The sequence below is a fragment of the Equus asinus genome, chromosome 3 (genome assembly GCF_041296235.1).
Source record: "Equus asinus isolate D_3611 breed Donkey chromosome 3, EquAss-T2T_v2, whole genome shotgun sequence".
NCBI classification, from domain to species: domain Eukaryota; kingdom Metazoa; phylum Chordata; class Mammalia; order Perissodactyla; family Equidae; genus Equus; species Equus asinus.
Genome location: NC_091792.1, coordinates 108,835,790 through 108,856,841, shown reverse-complemented (window position 1 = coordinate 108,856,841; position 21,052 = coordinate 108,835,790). Strand labels below are relative to the sequence as shown.

Genomic DNA, 21,052 nt, shown 5'->3' with positions numbered 1-21,052 from the left:
TTAGGTAAGCCGCCACACCAACTAAGAAAGTACATCTGGTACCCGGAATAGAAAGCGGGTGAGCTAGCTGCATCCTGCGCTGCCTTTGGGTAAGCCTAGGACATCACCAACTAAGAAAGTACATCTGGTACCCCGAATAGAAAGTAGTGACTGCAAAGTGACCAGCCCCGACTCGTCCTAAATGTCTCCGATTTCCAGAAGTGAATCACGAGTTCCGCAGAGAGACACGAAGCACCTCCGCCCCAGGTTAAGTCCGCCAATAGGGGCTTCAAGTGAGAAAACTGCGCCACCTGGCTTGCACACAGCGCAGCATCTCCCCGTAAACAACTCCGGCCACACAATCACTGGAAATGAGACTCTATCCACTGACTTCCGGGCTGCGGGGGGCGGGGAGACGTGCTGACGTTACGTCACGTTCCTTTGCTCGTCCCGCTTCCCCGCCCCTCTCCGCACTGTGACGTTCCCAGGGAGGAACGAAGCGTAAACAGCGCAGGGCATTTCGGGAGCGGGATTGTTTCACGCAGGAAGCGGGCTCCATTTTAGCGCCGCCCGCCGTCGCCATCTGTTTCCCTTCCCTCCCCTTTCCCCCTCCGGTCCCCAAGCCCCAACGGGAAGGCTGAGCCTAGGCCGCCGGAGGTTGGAGGGAAGGGGAAAAGGGAGAAGGGGAAGAAGCAGGGAGGAAAAGGGTGAGTCGAGAAGGGTGACTGGTCGAGGCCTAGGAGCGAAGCGCGCAGCCCGGCGGACGGACTGACGGACGCCCTCGAACTACTGCTGCCGCGGCTGCGGCGCCGGCGCGAGTCGCGTCGAAGCGGCGGCGGCGGCGGCGGCAGCAGTGGAAACAGGAGGGGAGCAATGGCGGCCGACAGCCGGGAGGAGAAAGGTTAGTGCGGAGAAAGGTGACGGGCGGAGGCGGGGCTCGGGAGTGGGTCGATGGAACCGCGGTCGTCGTTGCGGGGTGGGGGTTGGGGGGTTAGCGTGCTCCGCGCGGCGGCTGCTCCCCCCACCGACAGCTTGCACTCGGTGGAAGAGACCAGGCCTGCCTTTATGTCCTCGATCTCCCTGTGACCTAACATTTATCTCGCCTAGGGTTTTTCTTTGATCCTAGTTCCCCTCTTCACTTTCCGTTTAGCTGCCCTGGGCGCGGCTGAGACAAGGCCTGTTCTGAGTTGCAGGCCTTTAGGTTTATTTGCTGGTAAGATTATGCGGATGAAATGCGTATTTTCAGAATAACGTTTTCTGCTAGGCGAAATGTTGAAAACTCTGAACGCCACGATCAAAACTGGTAGTCTGGTAAGTGAGCATACTAAGAAGTGGTATAGGTGGACTATTAATCTTGAGAAATATGTACTGGTAACTTTTGGCTGTTCCTGTAAAATAGGCAAAGTGACAGGAATTGCCCGTTTGGTTCCTCAAATACTTAGTTTGGAAAACATGTTTGAAAAGAGAATTATACGAATTAGGCCTGGCAAAAAAAAATCCTGGTCACTATTTTGATAGAAACACATTGTGCATAGTTCCCAAAGAGTACAACTAGGAACAAATGGGTGTAATTTTTAGAGAGTTGGAGGGATAAAATTACAGTGAAATGTAGGAAGAACTGATGTTGCCAGAATGGAATGTCATGTCTTTTGAAATACCGACCTCCCGGGCATAGAGATGTTACTGTAGATCCTGGATCAATACTTGTCTGCAGAGTGGTCTGGCTTAGATAGTGCCTTAAGGTCTTTTCCAAGTTTAAGATTACCATGATAGTTTTGGAAAGGGTATAGTTAATAAAAATATGGCACAGCTGTTGCCCTTTATTTCACAGATCTACTTTTCTGTGTGGCTAATTAATTTGGGGTGGGAATTTGTTAAATGAGCTCTAGAGTCAAGTTGCATTAAGCCTGTGATCTTCTGTTCAATTTTTCTCCTAAAGGGAAAGAAGATGCTTTCATGCTTCAATAAACTGCTCTAGGATAGGGATGAGCTTGGGAAGTGGAGTGTGTGGGAATATGTTTAAGATATTGCTCCTATTTTAAAGCAGTTCAATGATTAGGTTATAGTAGTTTAATTTTCTTTCCTTAAATGCATCCTAAAAAATACCCTCTGTCCTTTTTTTGAGAAATCTGAAAGGAATATGAACATAGGATTGCATGGTATTAGTGAATAAAAGAAGCTGTTTTTGATTAGTAATAATGTTATTAAGGTAGATAATTTTAGTCAATAAGAATTCAGTCAACATTTGATTGTGTCAGAATGTAATCTCTGAGCTCTGTGTATAGGAGTAGGTGATGGTTGTAGTGTGTGAGATGCCCCAAATATAAAATGAGTAAAATTCAGCACTCCTCGAGAATTCGTTGTCTGTTAAGATGAACATAGTTTTAACTCAGTAGTAGGGTAGACACAATAATGTACATTGAGGCAGAAAAGTAGATGTTTTAAAAATTTTGTTATGGAAATGGATTTAGTGATGAAAATGCAGTTTAAATACATAAAGTTTATTACTATCATTGAGAAGTAGTAATGCCACCTATTAGCAATACTTAGGATAAGTTGTCCAGCTTTTGAAAGGCCTCGATTTGTGTACTTTTTGAAAAACTTAATTTCCATAATTGAAGTTGTCTGTTTTAAAACTTCGGATATAAGTGCTTGTCTTTATGATTTAGATCAAAGATTGTCTCTTAGTTTACTGGGAAGGCTAGCAAATACAAACCTACTGGAATTGCTTATTTAATTTTAGAATGGCAAGATTTCTAGAATAACCCACTTAGCAAATAAGGAAGCTTGAGTCACACAGCTAGAATAATAGCCAGAATTAATGGCAATACTTGACTCTTCTCATATTTGAACAAGGAAAAGTGGGAAGCTAAGTACTTATTGTCATCAGTTATCTTGTATGAAACGTTAGGAAATTGCAAAGATAAGCCCTCTAGGAATCTTAGACATGTCACAAACTTCAGGTACCTTTTTAAATGATTCCATAAATGGTGTAAGATCTTGATCAGAAACAAGTTTAAATGGCAGGAATTTCCTATTCATCACAGAACAGTTAAAACACTTTTGGTCATAGAGTCTTTAGATTATTGGACTTTGCACATTAGCTGTGTAATAAACAAGCATTAACTTCTATAATGCTTCTGTAATACCCACACCTGGAAGCTGAAACCTATATAACTGGGCAAGTTGCCAGCTTGCTGATTCCTGTGGTGGTTATTTGTCCAAAAAGTGGATTTGAAAGACTTTGGAATGTTGGTGGTGTTAACTGATGTTAAATACTTTTTTTCTATATGCAGACATATACATCTTTTTTTTTTATTATAAACACCTTGTATAAGTTTTATTTCTTAAGCTCTTGGAAAGTTGTCTTTGAAGAACAGTTATAAAGGTTTAATAAATCCAAAATGTGGATAATGAGTTACCACTTTCAAAAGTAGCATGTTTGCAACATTACCAGACTGAAAGCTCCGTGAAGGCCCGGAGTATGTCTGTCTTGTTTGTCAGGTTTCTTGTGTACAGTAATTGTGTCTCAGTGTCTTGAATAAATGATTTGCAAGGTTGTAAATCATTAGCCCAAGCTTGGACTTCATTAATAACTGACTAGTTATGTGACATTTACTATTGATATGCAAAGCTGAGAGTTTCTCAGTTTACGTTATATGTGTACACACACACGCACACATGCAGGCGAGTACATATAAATGTCTACACACACATACGTATATACATACTGTAGCCCTCACTATAGTAAGTCCTTGGGATGAGATTGACTTTTTTTGGTCCACTTTAGTTAGGACTCTCTAAGCATGGAGTATGTATTGATATTCAAATGTATTTGTTTTACTCATAATAGAAGTAGTATTAAAAAAATTAAAAATGCTGTCCTTACACTTCAATTATATGCTTTTTGGAAGACAAGAAATTTGAATGGGATGGGAAATCCAACTCTCTACACTTCATTTAGAGGAATGACAGTTTTGAATGACGAAAAAGTAACTTGAGAGACTGGTCTAGTGTAAAATGTAATAGAAGGGGAGGTTCCAGGAATTCTTGCTTCATGGCCAAACTCCCCTAAAACTATATTAAGTGAATGTAAACGTATAATGTACTTCAGTGCCATGTGTTGGAAAACAAAATGTGTAGTATATTTAACTGTCCAGTTTTCTTTCTTTAAATTCTCTTGGTCTTAGTCTGATTTTGGACCCCAAAAGAACTAGTACTTTGTATTTCCTCACCTAGAAGCTTACTGGGTCGACAAATGGACTGTTTCAGATAAAGGTTAATTTTCTAGACCAATAATGCTAGGATTAAGGTTTATGGACTTCTTGGGCCAGGAATTTTGAGATGAAAGTGTGATTTTGGTATATTGGAAAGAACACTAAATTTGGATTCCGAGTTGTGAGATTTTAGTCTGTCACTTTAATTCTGTCGGCTTTATTTTGGAATTCTTGTTATGTATAACCTTCTAAAGGTTAAACTACTTTGAAAGCCAGTTAGATTTTTAAGTTCCTGTGTTTATCTAAAACAAACAAAAATCCCCCATGCAAGCATCAGAATAAGCCTTAGGCCTGGCCCCATGGCCTAGTGGTTAAGTTGGGTGAGCTCAGCTTTGACGTCGCTTTAGCGGCCTGGGTTCAGTTCCCCAGCACAGACCTACACCATTCATCGGCAGCCATGCTGTGGCAGCGACCCACATACAAAATAGAGTTTGGCACAGAGGTTAGCTCAGGACAAATCTTTCTCAGCAAAAAAACCCAAAAAATCCCCCAAGCCTTATTACTTCTAACATCTTGTCAGTTTTTGAACAGGCTGTAAAAACAATGATGTTTTGATTTCCTTGTTTTTCCTCCTATACCTCTGTCTCTGTACCTTTTTCTTAAAGCTCAGTTTGCTGGTAGTTTGTGTTGATAACTAAGATGTGCTAGCTTGCACCAGTGATGATAATGAAGTCTATATGTATCATATGTTGTGAATGCAAAACATTCACAGATGATTGCACTTACACAGAGGAATCCAGCAAGCAGCAGCCTGTTTTGTTTTGTTTTTAGTTGAGGCGACGTTTAAAAGTCAGACAGTTTCAAAAAAAAATCTGAATTTGGGAATCATCTTGAAAATTTGGAAGATATGAACAATATGGTGCTTGCATTCTGTCAAAGGCGGTTAATCCACTAGTTGAGTAGGATTGTTCTCTTAAGCATTCCTACTCTTTCACAAAGTATCGTATATGCTAAAACTGGAGTTTGGTGTCCCTGTGCCTCCGTGTCTATTGAACTGAACCTTCAGTTTGTTTGTAGTTATTTAACATCAGAGTTACTCAGGAGTGACAGCCTTATATGCATACTAGGGTCAGGTAGGTAAAGTACTTGCTTAATACAAAGGTAATTGTATTAGGTTAAAAAAAAGGGCGAGCAAACGTCCTTTGTTCAGGCAGAATTAGTAAATACACTCATTTACCAGGTATAAACCTAGATTGTCTCATGCGAAACCTTGACATGTGTTACCTTCTCTGTGTCTTAACAGACGTCTATCAAGACTGCTCCAGCTGTTTTTTTCAGGTGAGATCTGGGCCCCTTATCATCAAAGAGTCCTTTAAAAAAAAATGTAGGGTCTGGATTTTTGTATTGGAGTTTTCAAAAACAAAGCGTCCAAGAGCTAGATTCATCCTATAGGCTGTTAGTGTATGACTTTTGAATGGTTCAAACTTTAGCTATAAATGGGAATACTGTTAAATGAAACAGTTTGTGTTTCATTTGAGCTAATTCTTTACACTGATGCATTGTGAAAAAATTCATTTTGTTGTGGCATCTTAAACACAATTTTAGAGGTTTTAAAATGATTTTTTTAAAGACTAGTTGGTATAGTTCTTTATGTAGACTTAGCAAAAAACACTTAATGTGAAGTGCTTTATCTCACAGAAATACAGCGTTAGAGTTATTTTTACACTACATGAATTGTATGTTTGTAGAAATTTTCCTAACTTGGCAATTGCTAACCTTTCTTGGTTTTACTGTTAATATTGTTAGGTTGGGGTGCTGATGTCAAACTACTATAAAGTAATTGAATATATACATACATATGTCTGTACAGAATAATGTTAAATTTCAGGACAGAGAGAGCAATTTAAAACATTCATTGAGGTAGTTTAAAGAAAGTTACCCTAGAAAACTAGGGGTTATTACTTTATCTCTTAAACAGAGAATTATTTCTTTCCAAAAAGGATATGCCTGTGATGATTCGTTTCTTTTTAAGATTTTATTTTTTCCTTTTTCTCCCCAAAGCCCCCCAGTACATAGTTGTATATTCTTCGTTGTGGGTCCTTCTAGTTGTGGCATGTGGGACGCTGCCTCAGCATGGTTTGATGAGCAGTGCCATGTCTGCGCCCAGGATTCAAACCAATGAAACACTGGGCCGCCAGCAGTGGAGCGTGCGAACTTAACCACTGGGCCACGGGGCCAGCCCCAATGATTAGTTTTTTAACAGCAGTTGCTTCTGAGAATTTTTAAATAATCATTCCTTTCTTTATAAGTAATACATTCTAAATTGAAAAAATGAATTAAAATATATACAGAGTGTACTTTTACTAGCTAATGAAAGAGGTGGTCAGAGGAAGCAGCATAAGTTAGCTTTATATTATAACCCAATACTATAAACTCTCACCTTTTTAAATCAGGTTTTGGTTTTCAAAAATACACCTTACGTTTATAATTAAAATCCTTAAGTTTAAACAAAACTAAGTAGACGTGTAGTTTTGAAAACATCTACCAAGTGTTTGACACTTCTCTCAATGGTAGGTGGAGTCTTTGTCTCCTTAGTTTGAAGCTAGGTAGACTTTTGTGATTGCCTCTGAATAAAATACTGTGGCAGTGTTGCTGAGCTGCTCTCTGGCCCTTTCTCTGTTGGGACATACATCTTTAGAGCCCTGAACGACCATGTAAGAGGTCTGTGTGCTCTGAAGCTGCCGTGATGGAGAGTGACCATGGAAAGAAATGCCCTAGAAGCACCAGCTGTTTTGATTCTTCCCAGCCTAGGTACCAGCCAGACAGGTGAATGAGCAAGCCTTCACGTGATTCTGGCCCTAGCCACCATCTAACTTGCAGCCACATGAGAGACCCTCCTTGAGGTCCAGAGCCATTAGCAATAATAACAAATGATTGTGTTATTTTAAGCCACCACGTTTTGAGGTGGTGTGTTATGTACAGCAATAGATAATTAGAACATGTAAATATTTGTCTTAGTGAAAAAGGAGGATTTTGTTTTGTGTTCTGGACCAGACTTTGTATATCATGTGTCCTGATCGTTAACAAAGGTTTGTGGCAGGCAGGATTTATTAGACTCTAATAGCGATAGGGAAAGGGTTATAGGTTGAAAAATTCATCAGGAGATTCAAATAACTGCCCTTCTCTTTCCTTTCCAAAACACTGATCTTTTTTATTCCAAACGCCTCTTATCAGAAGGAAAGAAACTGGAGCTCGGGCTGAGACTTTCCCAAGGATACTTAGCTCTTAATAGCTGACCTGGATTTTCCAAGTCTAAATGTCTTTCTCCTATGTGTTATATTGCAGTAAATCTATAAGTGGTTTCAGTGATGGAGAAAAGTTACCTAAAAGGTAGTCATTTATATTGGGTCAGCAAACTTTTTGTAGACGGCCAGTGGTAAATAATATTTTAGGCTTTGTGGGCCTCATAAGGCCTTTGTCATATATTCTTTTTGGCTTTTTTTTTGAAATACAACCTTAAAAATACAGAAACCATCCTTATCTTGTGGGTCATCAAAAACAGGCCATGGGCTGAGTTTGTCTTGCGGGTGTTAGTTTGCCAATATTGTGATAAAACCAGTTAGGTTACTGGTGTCATGGACTATAACATGGATAAGAATGTATAGACCATCAAGTTAGGATGTTATGGTTGATCTTAAATTTAAGATGCTATGATGTTGGTAATACAAAGCTTTCTAGTGTGCTAATTTGAAATTTCTAATTTTCAAATTACACAAGCTTTTTAATAGATTGCGTTTTTGTTGTTTCCTTAAACTTTGTTTAAAGGTGGTTTTAATGTTCCTCATCTCATTTAACCCTAGATCTAGAAAGCCTAAGCTAGACTTCTATCCGTCTGTTTCTAGACAGGTGAATTTGGTTAACTTAAACTTCTGAGCTTGTGTCTTTTTCTGCAAAGTAATGGGTGATAAAAAATACCTTATGTGTTTCATATGATACATATATACTATATATGTCAAAGTGATGAAATGTTTAAAAAGAAAGCATTGTTTAATATTTGTTTTGTTAAAAATTTGTAGCTGCTTTCTAAACCTGCAACCAATCTCTGAATTTGACTAATATAATTATTTGTTAAAGCTTTTTTAAGTAATAATACCCTTTTTTATAGGGAAACCATGATTTAGGCATGTCTGAAATTTAAATTGATTTAAATTAACCTGCACAATTCTTTCATTCTGTGTTAGATTTACCACGTAAAATATATAATTTCCTGTGAATGTTCAGGCTTTTGCGTTGATTTTTCTAATTAAGAACTAGTGATTTCATGAAAAGATTTGTGTAGCACTATATTTGCTTAATTAGCTATTTTGTTGTGATAGTTTTTTTTCTTTTGGTTTCTATAAATATATTTGATTTTGTCAGGATCTGTTAGACCCACTGTTTTACTGACTAGAGAGCTTTGATCCAACAATCATTAAGTATGTGGATGTTTTTCTATCGGATTATATGATTTTATTTTTTGTTTATAATAGGGAGTCTAAAAATTGTTTGCCACCATTCAGATCTTGAGCAAATTTCCTCTTTAGTGAAAACATGAGTCCAGAAGATGAGATTTCTGGTTGGCATATCTTGATTTTAAATAACATTTAAAAAAATAAGTAAAAAAGATAAAAACAATCTTTATAGTATGTGTTCAGTTTAGAAGAATGATAAAGTACCAGTAAACATTATTGCTACCCAAAGAAATCAGTTGCTGTTTCAGTCATACTTAATTTTGAGATTTTCTTAAATAGCGACTGTATCTGACTCCTAATACAGAAGAAGATGTTACCTTTACACATCCTAAGTAACCTTGCTTTCCTCCTCATTATGCCAACGTTAAACTGTTTTAGTTCTCTTTAGTCACTGATTTCTATTCCCCTTTGGGGAAATTTGAATCCCATCTAACCTGTTTTTTTTTTTTTTTTAAAGATTTTATTTTTTTCCTTTTTCTCCCCAAAGCCCCCCAGTACATAGTTGTATATTCTTCGTTGTGGGTCCTTCTAGTTGTGGCATGTGGGACGCTGCCTCAGCGTGGTTTGATGAGCAGTGCTATGTCTGCGCCCAGGATTCGAACCAACGAAACACTGGTCTGCCTGCAGTGGAGCACGCGAACTTAACCACTCGGCCACAGGGCCAGCCCCCATCTAACCTGTTTTTTAAACATTGGCTTAATAGCCTTTGCTGTACTTTGAGTGGGCTTCGGTTTATGGCTGGAGCAATAAATACGATTGTCTTATCTCTGTTTTAATGACTTTGTACTTCCCTTTGCTTCTCCTTAAATTTGGAAAGATATTTTTGATGCCAGAATACTTAGTGTTCAACACATTTACCATGAGCTGTAGTGCATTATAAAAAAAAGAATCAGTTTAAAGTAGTAAATATTTGTATGTATTTCTAAGACTTATTTTGTCATATTAGGGTGGGGTGACAAAACTGAGTTCTTAGTTTTCGTGATCATTGAATATGTTAATTATAGTCAGTAGTTCTCTTCTGAACAAGTCCCTCTTCTGTAGTCCATACCAGCAGCCTCAAACTTTTTTTTTTAAGATGTGCTTTTTGGTGAGGAAGATCGGCCCTAAGCTAACATCTGTTACCAGCCTTGCTCTTTTTTCCCCCCACCCCGAAGCTCCAGTACTTAGTTGTATATCCTAGTTGTAAGTCATTCTAGTTCTTCTGTGTGGGATGCTGCCACAGCATGGCTTGATGGGTGATGTATAGGTCTGTGCCCACGATCCAAAACAGTGAACCCCAGACCACTGAAGCCATTTGCATGAACTTAGCTGTTTGGCTCTGGGACAGGCCCCTCAAACATTTTTGATAATGTAGCACATCAATTATTTTTTTCTTTTAACTTTCTTTTGACATTAATTCAGACAAACATGTAGCTATAAGAATAGTACAAAGGATTTCCTTTTACTTTTCAACCACATTCCACAAATGTTAACATTTTACCACTTTTGTCTTTCTAATTCTCTCTCTCTCTGTGTATATATATGGATATATGCACGTAGACACACTTTTTTCCTGAACCGTTTGTCAGTTGCAGACATGATGCTTCTTTGCCCCTGAATACTTAAGTATGTATTTCCTAAAAATTAGGATTTTCTTTTGCCTAACTATAGTACTGTCAAAATCACAAAATTAACGTAGATATTTACTATAATCTACAGACTCTTAGTTTCGCTAGTTTTCCCAGTTATTTCTCAGATCACATGCTATATTCAGTTATCGTTCTTTAATCTGGAGTGGTTCTTTAGTGTTTGTAATTTAATGACATTGACATTTTTTGGATGCCCCTTAATTTGGGTTTGTTTGATGTTTCCTCATGTATAGGTTCTTATTTTGCGTTTTGCATAGGAATATCACAGAATTGTTGTTCTATTCTTAGTGGATCATACTAGGAGGTCCATTATGTTGATTTGAGCCACTACTGGTGATATAAACTTTGATTATTTGGTTACTGGAGTCTGCCTGGTTTCTCCACTGTAAAGTTATTTTTCCCTTGGTAATCAGTAAGTATCTTGTGGGGAGTACACAGTCCTTGATAAATGTATATTTATTTATAAGTTATACACATGCATTTCTATACTAATTCATTGTGCACATTTTAAAGCAGTTATAAAAATTAGACATTAAAGGATAAGATACAAATATAGATGTCCTGACATTTTCTTTTTGTACCCCAGTGTATCCTTTCGTATCCTGTGGGGTGTATACTCCTGGCTTTGTAGACCAGAGCTCTGTATCATGTCCTTTACCTTGTATGGTTATTTATAGGAATTATTCTTGTGTCTTGATCCTGAAGTAAAAGCTCCTTGAGGGTTATGTTTTCATACTTCTGTCGCCTCAACATAGTAAGTACCCAAAAGTAAATGCTTAATGATAATGATTTTTTCCTATTACTTTTAATTTTCTTGCTTTCAGATGGAGAACTCAATGTTCTAGATGATATTTTGACTGAAGTACCAGAACAAGATGATGAACTGTATAATCCAGAGAGTGAACAAGATAAAAATGAGAAAAAGGGTATGTAAGATTTCTATTATTTTTGTTGAAATAACAGTGTAAATAGAGATTTAATTTCTTAAGAATGTGACTTTGCTTTTGTACTTCTTCCTTGAGGCACTTAACACCAAAAGCACAATCATGACAAGCTGGTACTCAATTCCATATGAGTAAGAGTAATTTGTTTTTTCAAATGTGTTGAGACATCTCAAAAACATGAGTTTATTCCAGTATTTGAAAGTTATGTTTTCTTTGTTATTAACTTTGGAGTAAAAGTATTTCAGAAGACATTTTGAAGAAATGAGGGTTTTTCCCTCTTTGATATATGTTATCTGTTAATCTTTGGTGAAATAAATGGAACATGCAAACACTTTTATGTGTCTCTTTAAATTTTATTTTTAAGGATCAAAAAGAAAAAGTGATCGAATGGAATCTACTGACACCAAGCGACAAAAGCCTTCTGTTCATTCAAGACAGTTGATTTCTAAGCCGTTGAGCTCATCAGTTAGCAATAACAAAAGAATAGTTAGTACAAAAGGAAAGTCGGTCACAGAATATAAAAATGAGGAATATCAAAGATCTGAAAGAAACAAACGTCTAGAAGCTGATCGGAAGATCCGTTTGTCAAGCAGTGCCTCCAGAGAACCTTATAAGAGTCAACCTGAAAAAACTTGTCTCCGGAAAAGGGATCCTGAAAGGAGGGCCAAATCTCCTACACCAGATGGTTCTGAGGTAGTAAATATTATTGCGGATATAAAACGGAAAGCAGTTGTTTTTGAGGCTTTAGAACGATTTATTCACTGTGACCTTGTCTGTTATATGACTGCTGATTCCCTTTTTCTTTAAACATCAGAGAATTGGGCTTGAAGTGGATAGACGTGCAAGCAGATCCAGCCAATCTTCTAAGGAAGAAGTGAACTCTGAAGAATATGGCTCTGACCATGAGACTGGCAGCAGTGGTTCTTCTGATGAGCAAGGCAACAACACGGAGAATGAGGAGGAAGGGGTGGAAGATGTGGAGGAAGATGAAGAGGTAGAGGAAGATGCAGAGGAAGATGAAGAGGTGGATGAAGATGGAGAGGAGGAGGAGGAGGAAGAAGAGGAAGAGGAGGAGGAGGAAGAAGAGGAGGAGGAGGAGGAAGAAGAAGAATATGAACAGGATGAGAGAGACCAGAAGGAAGAGGGAAATGATTATGACACTCGAAGTGAGGCTAGCGACTCTGATTCTGAGTCTGTATCCTTCACAGATGGGTCTGTCAGATCTGGTTCAGGCACAGATGGATCAGGTATTACTTTTTATATGTGAAAGTTTGTCTTTTAAAAAAAAATTGACCTAGTTGGTTTTATTCTTGAATGTGTTTAAATTAAATGATAAAATTTTTGAGGAGATGAGGATATTAATAATGACTGTTGTGTGATTTTTTTAATTATATGCTTTTGAATATTATAAATACATTTGAATAAGATTTACGTATGTTAGTAAAGGTATTTCCCAGCTGCAAATTGATTGTGTTATTAATGAACACAAGTTGGATTATTTCTCTGTAAGGAAATGTATTTCGGGCTTTAATGTTGTAAGTTCTTAGATTTTCATACTAGTCAACAACAGCTTATTTAAACACTGATATACTTGAACTATACAGTATTCGTATGGAATCTGTCTGCTAGGTATTACAATATTGCCATGTTAAATGCCTCTAGATCTACGTCATGTAGTAATAGAAATCAAACTTTTATTTATTTTTCTCTTGGGAGCACAAACCTTTTTTCTAATTCTGTATCTGTGGACTGACGAGTGCAGGATCCCCAGAGGGCTGGGTGTAAAGGATGGAAAATGAGAGTCTAAAATTCTTGGGGAGAGGTTGGGTAAGAGCCATCTTAGGTCATTCCTTCAATACTACATGCCCTACCACTTTATCCCTGTCAGATCATGCAGTGTAAGTGTAGGAATGGTAGGTAGTTGCAGTCATTCGGCTAAGAGGGCCCTCTTTTAGGAGGAAATTCAGAGGGTACAGCAAGGAGAGGTCAGGGTTCTTAAAGATTCCTGATCACTATATGGTGATCATACTCTCATGGCTGTTTTATGTAAAGGTGCAGCCAGATCTGCTACATAAGGAAAATATACTAAACATTGGAATACAAGAAAAACCCTATTCTTTTGATATATAGGATAGTTAGAATTCCATTATTATAGAATTTTATCATTTCAGTAGTACGTTGTTAGTGCATCATATTCTTGATATAGTGTAGAGGATAGAGCACATGGCCAGCTGTTTTCCAGTGATTGACAACTGCAGTGCTTTCAACCTTTTGCTCACTAGAGTTCTAGATTTGGGAGGTTAGGTTTTTGAAGGGAGTTAAAGAGTTAAACTGATAGATGAGTTAATTGGGTTTGATATAAAAACTTTTGGAATCTTCTACTCTCCCATCATACTTCTTGCGAACTGATGGGATATTTTTTATAATGGATAGAGAATAAAAATTGCATTGGCAATATGAATAATATTCATTATTGTGGAGAGTGTGAAACTTCCATAGGGAGATAGGGAACATTTTATTGTAAGAATCTTTTTTTTGGCATCCATGTTAGGAACACTATTTCTTAGACTTGAATGTTTGTCTTAAGTCAAACAAGGGAGACTTACTTAAATGGATAGGACCTAACATAATTTGCATCTTTAATAAGCTCCTTAGATGATGCTGATACTGTAGCAAGGTACTTGATAATACTTTAGATTTTTATGGATGAGACACTTTAGTTTGAATGGTAGCCATTAGTTTTATAAAACCTTGATATCAAAACTGTTAATAGAAGAGGTTTATTGTTTTAAAAGAGATACCTGGAACTCTTACTTTCCTTATTGAGGAAGATTTGTGGATTTTCCTTGGAAGATCCCTTATGTAGAACATGCTTTAGAGACTGTGGTATGCAGGAAATTATTTTTGTTAGAGTAGTTTCTCTTTATTTTTGTTAGTGCCATGGAGTCACTTCCGACTCATTGGGACCCTGTGTACAGCAGAGCAGAACCTTGCCCAGTCTTTTTTGTACCATCCTCTCATTTTCCCTCACCATGTCTGCTGCTATCCATAGGGTTTTCATGGCCAGTTGGTTTTTGGAAGTGAGTGGTTTTTCTTTCTAGTCTCTGTTAGTCTGAAAGCTCCGCTGACACCTGTCCACCATGATTGACCCTGCTGGTATTTGAAATACTGGTGGCATAGTTTTCAGCATCACAGCAACACATAGCCACCACAGTATGACAACCAACAGGTGAGTGCTGTGGTTCTCCGACTGGGAAACGAACCTGGGCCACAGCTGTGAGAGTGCCGAATCTTAACTACTAGACTGCCTTCTGTTTATGATAATGTATATTTATAATGTGTAAAAGAAAAAGGGTGGATTTGGAATTCCTTGATTAGATGTCAGTTTTTAAATAAAGAGATCACAGTTTAGTTTCTGTCGTGAATTTTCTAGATTCCAGTTTATTTTACCTTATTTTTTTCTCAGAATTTTCAGTAACTTCCTTACAAAACTGACACATTTTGTTGTTTGTTTAACGGTTATTTGTTTAGATGACTTTCATTGTTCTTTTGACCTGAGAATAATAGTTGGAAGACAGGATCATAAACTTAAGAGCAGTGGGAGTTATATGTACAAAAAAGATGAAAAATCCTTGGAGAATTCTCATGGTAATGCTAGATTTAACATTATATAAAAATACTTGGGCAGGAGCTTTCTTCTGCTCCTGTTACTTTTCCTGCATCATCTTAGAGATCCTTTTAATACTTTGAAACCGTAAGATACTATTTTTAAACAGCAGCAAGAGATGTATTGTCCTTAGTGATCAATTCATAGTGCTTAGGCTCCTAGGTAGTCAGAGGAAAAATTAAAGATGCTAGAATTTTTGAAAGAAATAATTTAAAAAATTTAACAAAGTTTTATTTTTCTAATCTCTTTCATGTGGGTGTTGTATTCATTGATTCAGGAAATCCAGTTCCTGCTGTGTGCCAGGCACTATACAGGAATTTGTAGTCAGTGAGCAAAACAGACATGTATGAGAAGGAGATTTGGAACTTGATAAAATCTCCTATTTCTCATCTATTTGAGTGAGGTTCTTAGTCATTTTATACCTAGAGGCTTTAGTATATTCACTTGAAGTCTTATAGTTTGCCTTGAGGGAAAGGATTTTAAAACTTTTGAAAGTCAGGTATCATTATTGAAAGCCAGAAAGCCTGGAAATAAGTGCTTTTCTCCATGGTTGGTTATTTGAAATATCATGCCCCCATGGTTTCTAGCTTTAAATAGGCTTGACTCTGTAATTGTGCCACTATGTGTTGCTTTGCTCTTTCCTTTTAGCTCTCTAAGTTAGGAAAAAATCAGCATTATTTACAAACTTCTTCAATATAGAAATATTTAAATATGGAGAAGCAGTAGTAAATTACAAAGAAAAAGATGCTTAAACTAAAAGAAAAGGAACTTATCATGTTCTTGGAGTTTTCCATCTTTAAACTAGTTAGACGTAGAATCCACTTTCAAGAATAGTAGTAAGATAGCTTTTAGAATTTGCTCAATAAAAATAGAGCTGAGGGCTTGTACTTTCAACTTAGAGGACTTTCATTTGAAACTAGGTTCTACCAGGAATTGTGGAATCCTGGCCAAGTTGCCTAACCACCCCTCTAAGTTGAGGTTCCCTTTCTCTAAATAAGAATAATGGCATGTATCTCATGAGCTTGTGACGAGGGTTAAGAGAGATAATTTATTTAAAGTTGTTAAAATAGTTAACTGTATTTATAGAATCCTTATATAGATTGTATGCAAGATTGTTGATTATTCTTTTTTAGCTTTCTGTTATTTTTATAAAAGTAAGTACATGCATTTTCTGCCTTCATATTCCTTCCTATCTCCTAGTTGAAAAGTAAAGGAGCTTATAATGGTATATATTAAAACCAATAAACAGAGCCAGGAGAACTTAATTCCATTTAGTTCTTGTTTATGTGCTTATAAAGTTCCAAATTATGCTTGAAATGGTTCTTACTTGACAGCTAATGCAAACCTTTTCTGTCTACTGAGGATTCCCAGTTTTTTTATAGAAATACATAGGCTATCATTTAAGATTTTAGGAATAAACTTTAAATTGAATTTGAAAAAAGGAGCAGTAATCCAGCAAGGAAATGGTCAGGAAGAAGAAATTGAAGACACAAAAGCAAGCAGTGGCAAGCAGAATGAAATCACTAATTTGGTACAGTGTATTTTTGGGTCTTTTTTTTGTTTTTTTACAGTTGAAAAACTTTGGGTTCTGGGGTTCATCAGACATCTAAGATAGAATCAGAGTTCGAATGCATGAAGAATTATAGTATACTGTTTAAAAAGAGTACTTAGAACAGTGATACCTGATGCATAGAAGGGAACATGGTGAATTTTATTGAAAGAAAAGTGCTTTGCAGGTTTTTTCCTCCTCTCCTGGAAAACTGTTCAAGACCACCTTTATAACATAGGATAAATAGTTCTCAGTTGTGGCCATGTGTTTTTATTTGATTGAAATTGGCTGGAGAAACAACGTGTCCTTAGTCTTTGAAGGGTGTCTTTGAAATGGAACCCATTTTTCTCAGGAAATTGAGGGATCAGGAGAGAGATTAGCAATGACTGATGCTTGGAGATGATGCAAAAATCAGACAGATAATGATACATTCTTGTTTGGTTACCTGTTGTAATGTTTTGTAATGTTTTAAAACATCTTGTTTGAATTCTTTTTAGATGAGAAAAAGAAGGAAAGGAAGAGAGCTAGAGGCATATCTCCAATTGTTTTTGATAGAAGTGGAAGCTCTGCATCGGAGTCATATGCAGGTATTCTCATTTCACTTTTATTTGTGATCGTTATCTGACTGATTCTAATATAATCTACAGAAAGTATGTGGAGGCTGTAGTTTAGTGTGAACTTGTTGATGTCCATTAGTATTGATTTTTGGCATGTTTCAGTGTAATAATTCTAGAGGAAACTAAGCTTTTTCTTATTATTTTAATCCTGTTCTGTTACTGCTTAAGTGGAATTTCACTTTTTTTTTCCTGGAAGATGATGATTCAGTGACTAGTTTTCTGAGTGGGAAACTGTTCAAATATACATATTAAAAAAAAAAAATCCAAACAACCCCAAAAAACAAAACACTCGTACACATTGAGAAGTATTTTTTTGTGTGTGTGGGTGCGCCAGGAAGAATAATTTGTCTTGAATGAGAACTTTATGTGACAAGACTGTAGAAATTTTGTCTTATCTCTATTAAAGCTCAATCTGAACAAATGTACTTTGGCTAAATACAGGTTCAGAAAAGAAGCATGAGAAATTATCATCTTCCGTTCGTGCTGTCCGAAAAGGTATCATTTAAATTTGAAATTGTTTTCATTGCATGCTGCATAAAGTCATTATTTTGCCTTATTGGTTCTCCATTAATAGTTGGTTTTAATGTAGTAATGTTCTGATATATTACATTAAGAAAAATTAATGTAGTTTTACATAGCGCTCCATGTTCACTTCTTACTGCTTATCTTGTGGAACAACAGCAAACATCTCAGGATATTTTACAGTTTTTGGATATAATGTATGGCATATACTTTTTAATAGTATAATGGTCTATTGTGAGTCTCTGAATAATATAAAAGAAGTATATAAAATTTGTAGCTATTTTCATACTTAAATATGCATCTGATATATCGGAACATCACTAGATTAGGTTTACCTTTTGGCAAAATGCTGGTGTGTTTTTTTAGTTTTGCTTTATTATGTGTTGTGGCTTAGCTTTCCAGGTTGAATGGGTGATTATGAATTTTAAAAGTTTAGCTGGGTTGTGGAGGGCTAATTTCAGTTAGTGTAACTTATGCTCCTTTGTGTGGTAATGGCCTCTGGTTAATCATCTTGGATTTCTTTTTTTCAGATCAAACCAGTAAACTCAAATATGTCCTACAGGATGCAAGATTTTTTCTCATAAAAAGTAATAACCATGAGAATGTCTCTCTTGCCAAAGCTAAGGTATCAGCATCAGTTCTGTTGAAACTATTCTAATCTTGAAAATTTTAAATGGGAAAGTGGACTTGAATATCTTGAGTAGCATAAGTTACTGTGATTTTCATTAAAGCTGTGAAGATCCATAGCCCAGTTGCCACTCAGGGTCTGTTTTATGGCTGGTTAGACAACCTAATAGTAATTTGAGTTTTCTTTTAAATTTTTAAAAGACAATATTAGAAGCCAAAGTCTTTGATATTGAAAAATATATATATTTTATATTTTGTGCTGTGAAAGTTGTGTTTCTGTTTATTTTTGTGTTTCTGCATTCACTTGCTAATTTATTGTACTAACACATTTTTTAAGTTTTAGTTAACCAATTTTTGTATTATATTGATGCTTCTTTTACACCTTCAGATCTTCTTGAAAAGAAATTGTTCCTTTATGGAAAGTTTATTTTTAGAATTAAGATCACTTGGATTTAGAAGAAAAGGGGAGTCAGCTTAAAGGTCTACCTCAGGCTTAGCAAAAATATGACCCTTTGCTGTAGGATGTTGTAAGATATTAATTTCCTTTATTATATTTTTGTTACAGAAGTACATGTTTGTTACACTGACTATTATATCTTTCTTTTCTTGGTTTAAAATGAATAATTTACAGTTTCGACTGACCTTTAGAAAGTTAAAACTAAAGTTAAACATTTTTGTAGCCATATTTCTGTCAGTATTACTATCCTGTATTTTTAACTTGAGGATTACCCATCAAACTTTACAAATGGAAGGCATAACATACTAACTGTCTAGTATAAGTTTATTCTGTTCTGCAGCTGGATGTAGGCAGAAGTATTTAAGCACTTACTGTGAAGGGTATCTAGTTTGTATGAGCACATTGAACTGAATTAGAGCTTCTGCCTTACTTTACCCTTCTATCTCTTAATCTTTCATGAACAAAGAATTGGTTACAGTGCTTCAGAAGTTAATAACTGTATTCCAGCTCTATGTAAAACACAGGCCTCTTCAGTGAAACTATTGATACATAAAAATTTCAACTAAAATATAAAGAATGAGAAACGCTACAAACTTGACAGAAAATCTTGACTATGGATTTACCAATGCAATAATTTTTAATACTTGGTTAGGCATGATTTTTCAAGAAGAAAAATGTTCTACATGTTGTGATTCACCTTCACACGACATGTTTTTACCACAGTAAATGGTTGTGATACTAAAATAATTACAAGTGACTTTTTATTATATAGAATTGTAGCCCATAAGATTTGAACTCCCTGTGTGTTTACTAGTTGTTTTAATGATTTTTTTAAGGTTGATGATTTTCTTTATAATTTTCCTGAGTTTTTAATAAATTATGACATTATTTGACAGCTGATAAATAAGGCCCTCATTTCAGCTTACTTGAATTTAAAGTATAATACTGTCATTAGCCTTGATCTTTGGAAATATAATTGGAAACATGAAAGATTTCCATAGAGTTCAATCTGATCTTTACGTCATTTGTATAGGGTGTGTGGTCCACACTGCCTGTAAATGAGAAGAAATTAAATGCTGCATTCAGATCTGCAAGGAGTGTTATCTTAATATTTTCTGTCAGAGAAAGTGGAAAATTTCAAGGTAAGAATAAAAATAATTTGGATATATAAAAACATTGATTATGTTAGCATCTATATATTATGTTGTGATTTGATTTCTTTAGGATTTGCAAGACTTTCCTCAGAATCACATCATGGTGGATCTCCTATACATTGGGTACTTCCAGCAGGAATGAATGCTAAAATGCTGGGAGGTGTCTTTAAAATTGACTGGATTTGCAGGTAAATTATGCACTTCAGTGTAGATAATTAAAGTTGCCCTTGTTTTGAATGGGCTACCAGCTGGGAATAGTGTTAAAATTCTGCAGTTGTTTAGTTTTATTGTTCTTTATTTTTTTGATCTCATTCTTAGGGTGATTTGGATTTATGAAATTTAAGAATGTTAAAGTAAAAATAACATCGATGTACTTAGCTTATGTTGTTCACTATCTTTATAATATAGGATGCAAAGGGCAAAGGTTTATTTAGTGAAGAGTTTTATGTATTTCATTTGTTCTCTGTATTAGTAATAAAGCAGTAAATTTGTGATGAATTAGACAATTGCTTGGAATGTTACCTGGCATGTATTTGTAATTTTAGTGATTTAACATGTCATTTAGTCACTGTAAAATGGGAAAATAGTCTGATTTGGCTAATATTTTGGAAGTGACTAGTTGTGAACAAGTAGTGTTTTTTAAGGAAGTTAGCAAACCATGTTTAGTTGGCATTGTGATCTTCTGAAACTGGAGTAATTAAGATGTGAATATGCTAGAAAAGCAGACTTGTTTTAAATACTGAGTTATTAGCACTATTTTTATATCCTTTATTTTACCGTATTTATTTTACTTTATTTTAAACCCTTAGCGAATGATTGTACATTGTTAAAAAATTGATTAAAGAAGTCAATGTAGGTTGATACAAACTTTATTTAGCACTATGAAACAGTTTCCTGTGGAGAACTGCAAAATGGAGCAGAAGGCAGAAAGCTTTTATAGGATAAAGAGTAAAGAACAAGAAAGAGACAAATAGGAAATATCTAATTGGTTGGGGTCACATAGGCAGTCTCGTTTTAGGTGAGAAAGCCCCAAGTTGGCTTGGTGTTGGGAATTGGCTGACTGGATAAATTGTGTTTCTGGTCAAGCAAAGACTTTACAGGGACTTGAGAGCTCTCTAAGTTTTGGTTTCCTGACGTGGCACCCTGGGCGAGAGTGGCTTTATCTTGGACCTAGAAAGTT

At 36.2% G+C, this 21,052-nt stretch overlaps 1 protein-coding gene across 6 annotated transcripts in view; it reads left to right on the top strand.

Annotated features, from left to right (window-relative positions):
* Positions 1-454: 454 nt before the first annotated feature.
* Positions 455-21,052, top strand: part of YTHDC1 (YTH N6-methyladenosine RNA binding protein C1) — a 35,403-nt gene continuing 14,805 nt past the window's right edge. For 2 of the 6 annotated variants that reach the window (XM_070505734.1, XM_070505733.1), the window contains exons 1-10: positions 524-880; positions 5,500-5,534; positions 11,160-11,261; positions 11,644-11,972; positions 12,094-12,526; positions 16,993-17,082; positions 17,554-17,607; positions 18,165-18,259; positions 19,752-19,860; positions 19,943-20,060. In XM_070505734.1, the coding sequence (XP_070361835.1) occupies positions 11,667-11,972; positions 12,094-12,526; positions 16,993-17,082; positions 17,554-17,607; positions 18,165-18,259; positions 19,752-19,860; positions 19,943-20,060 (1,205 nt within the window). In that variant the 5' untranslated portion in view covers positions 524-880; positions 5,500-5,534; positions 11,160-11,261; positions 11,644-11,666. Of the gene's footprint in view, positions 881-5,499; positions 5,535-11,159; positions 11,262-11,643; positions 11,973-12,093; positions 12,527-16,992; positions 17,083-17,553; positions 17,608-18,164; positions 18,260-19,751; positions 19,861-19,942; positions 20,061-21,052 lie in introns of all 6 variants that reach the window. The other 4 variants (XM_014860179.3, XM_014860178.3, XM_070505732.1 and 1 more) reach the window with 2 other exon arrangements.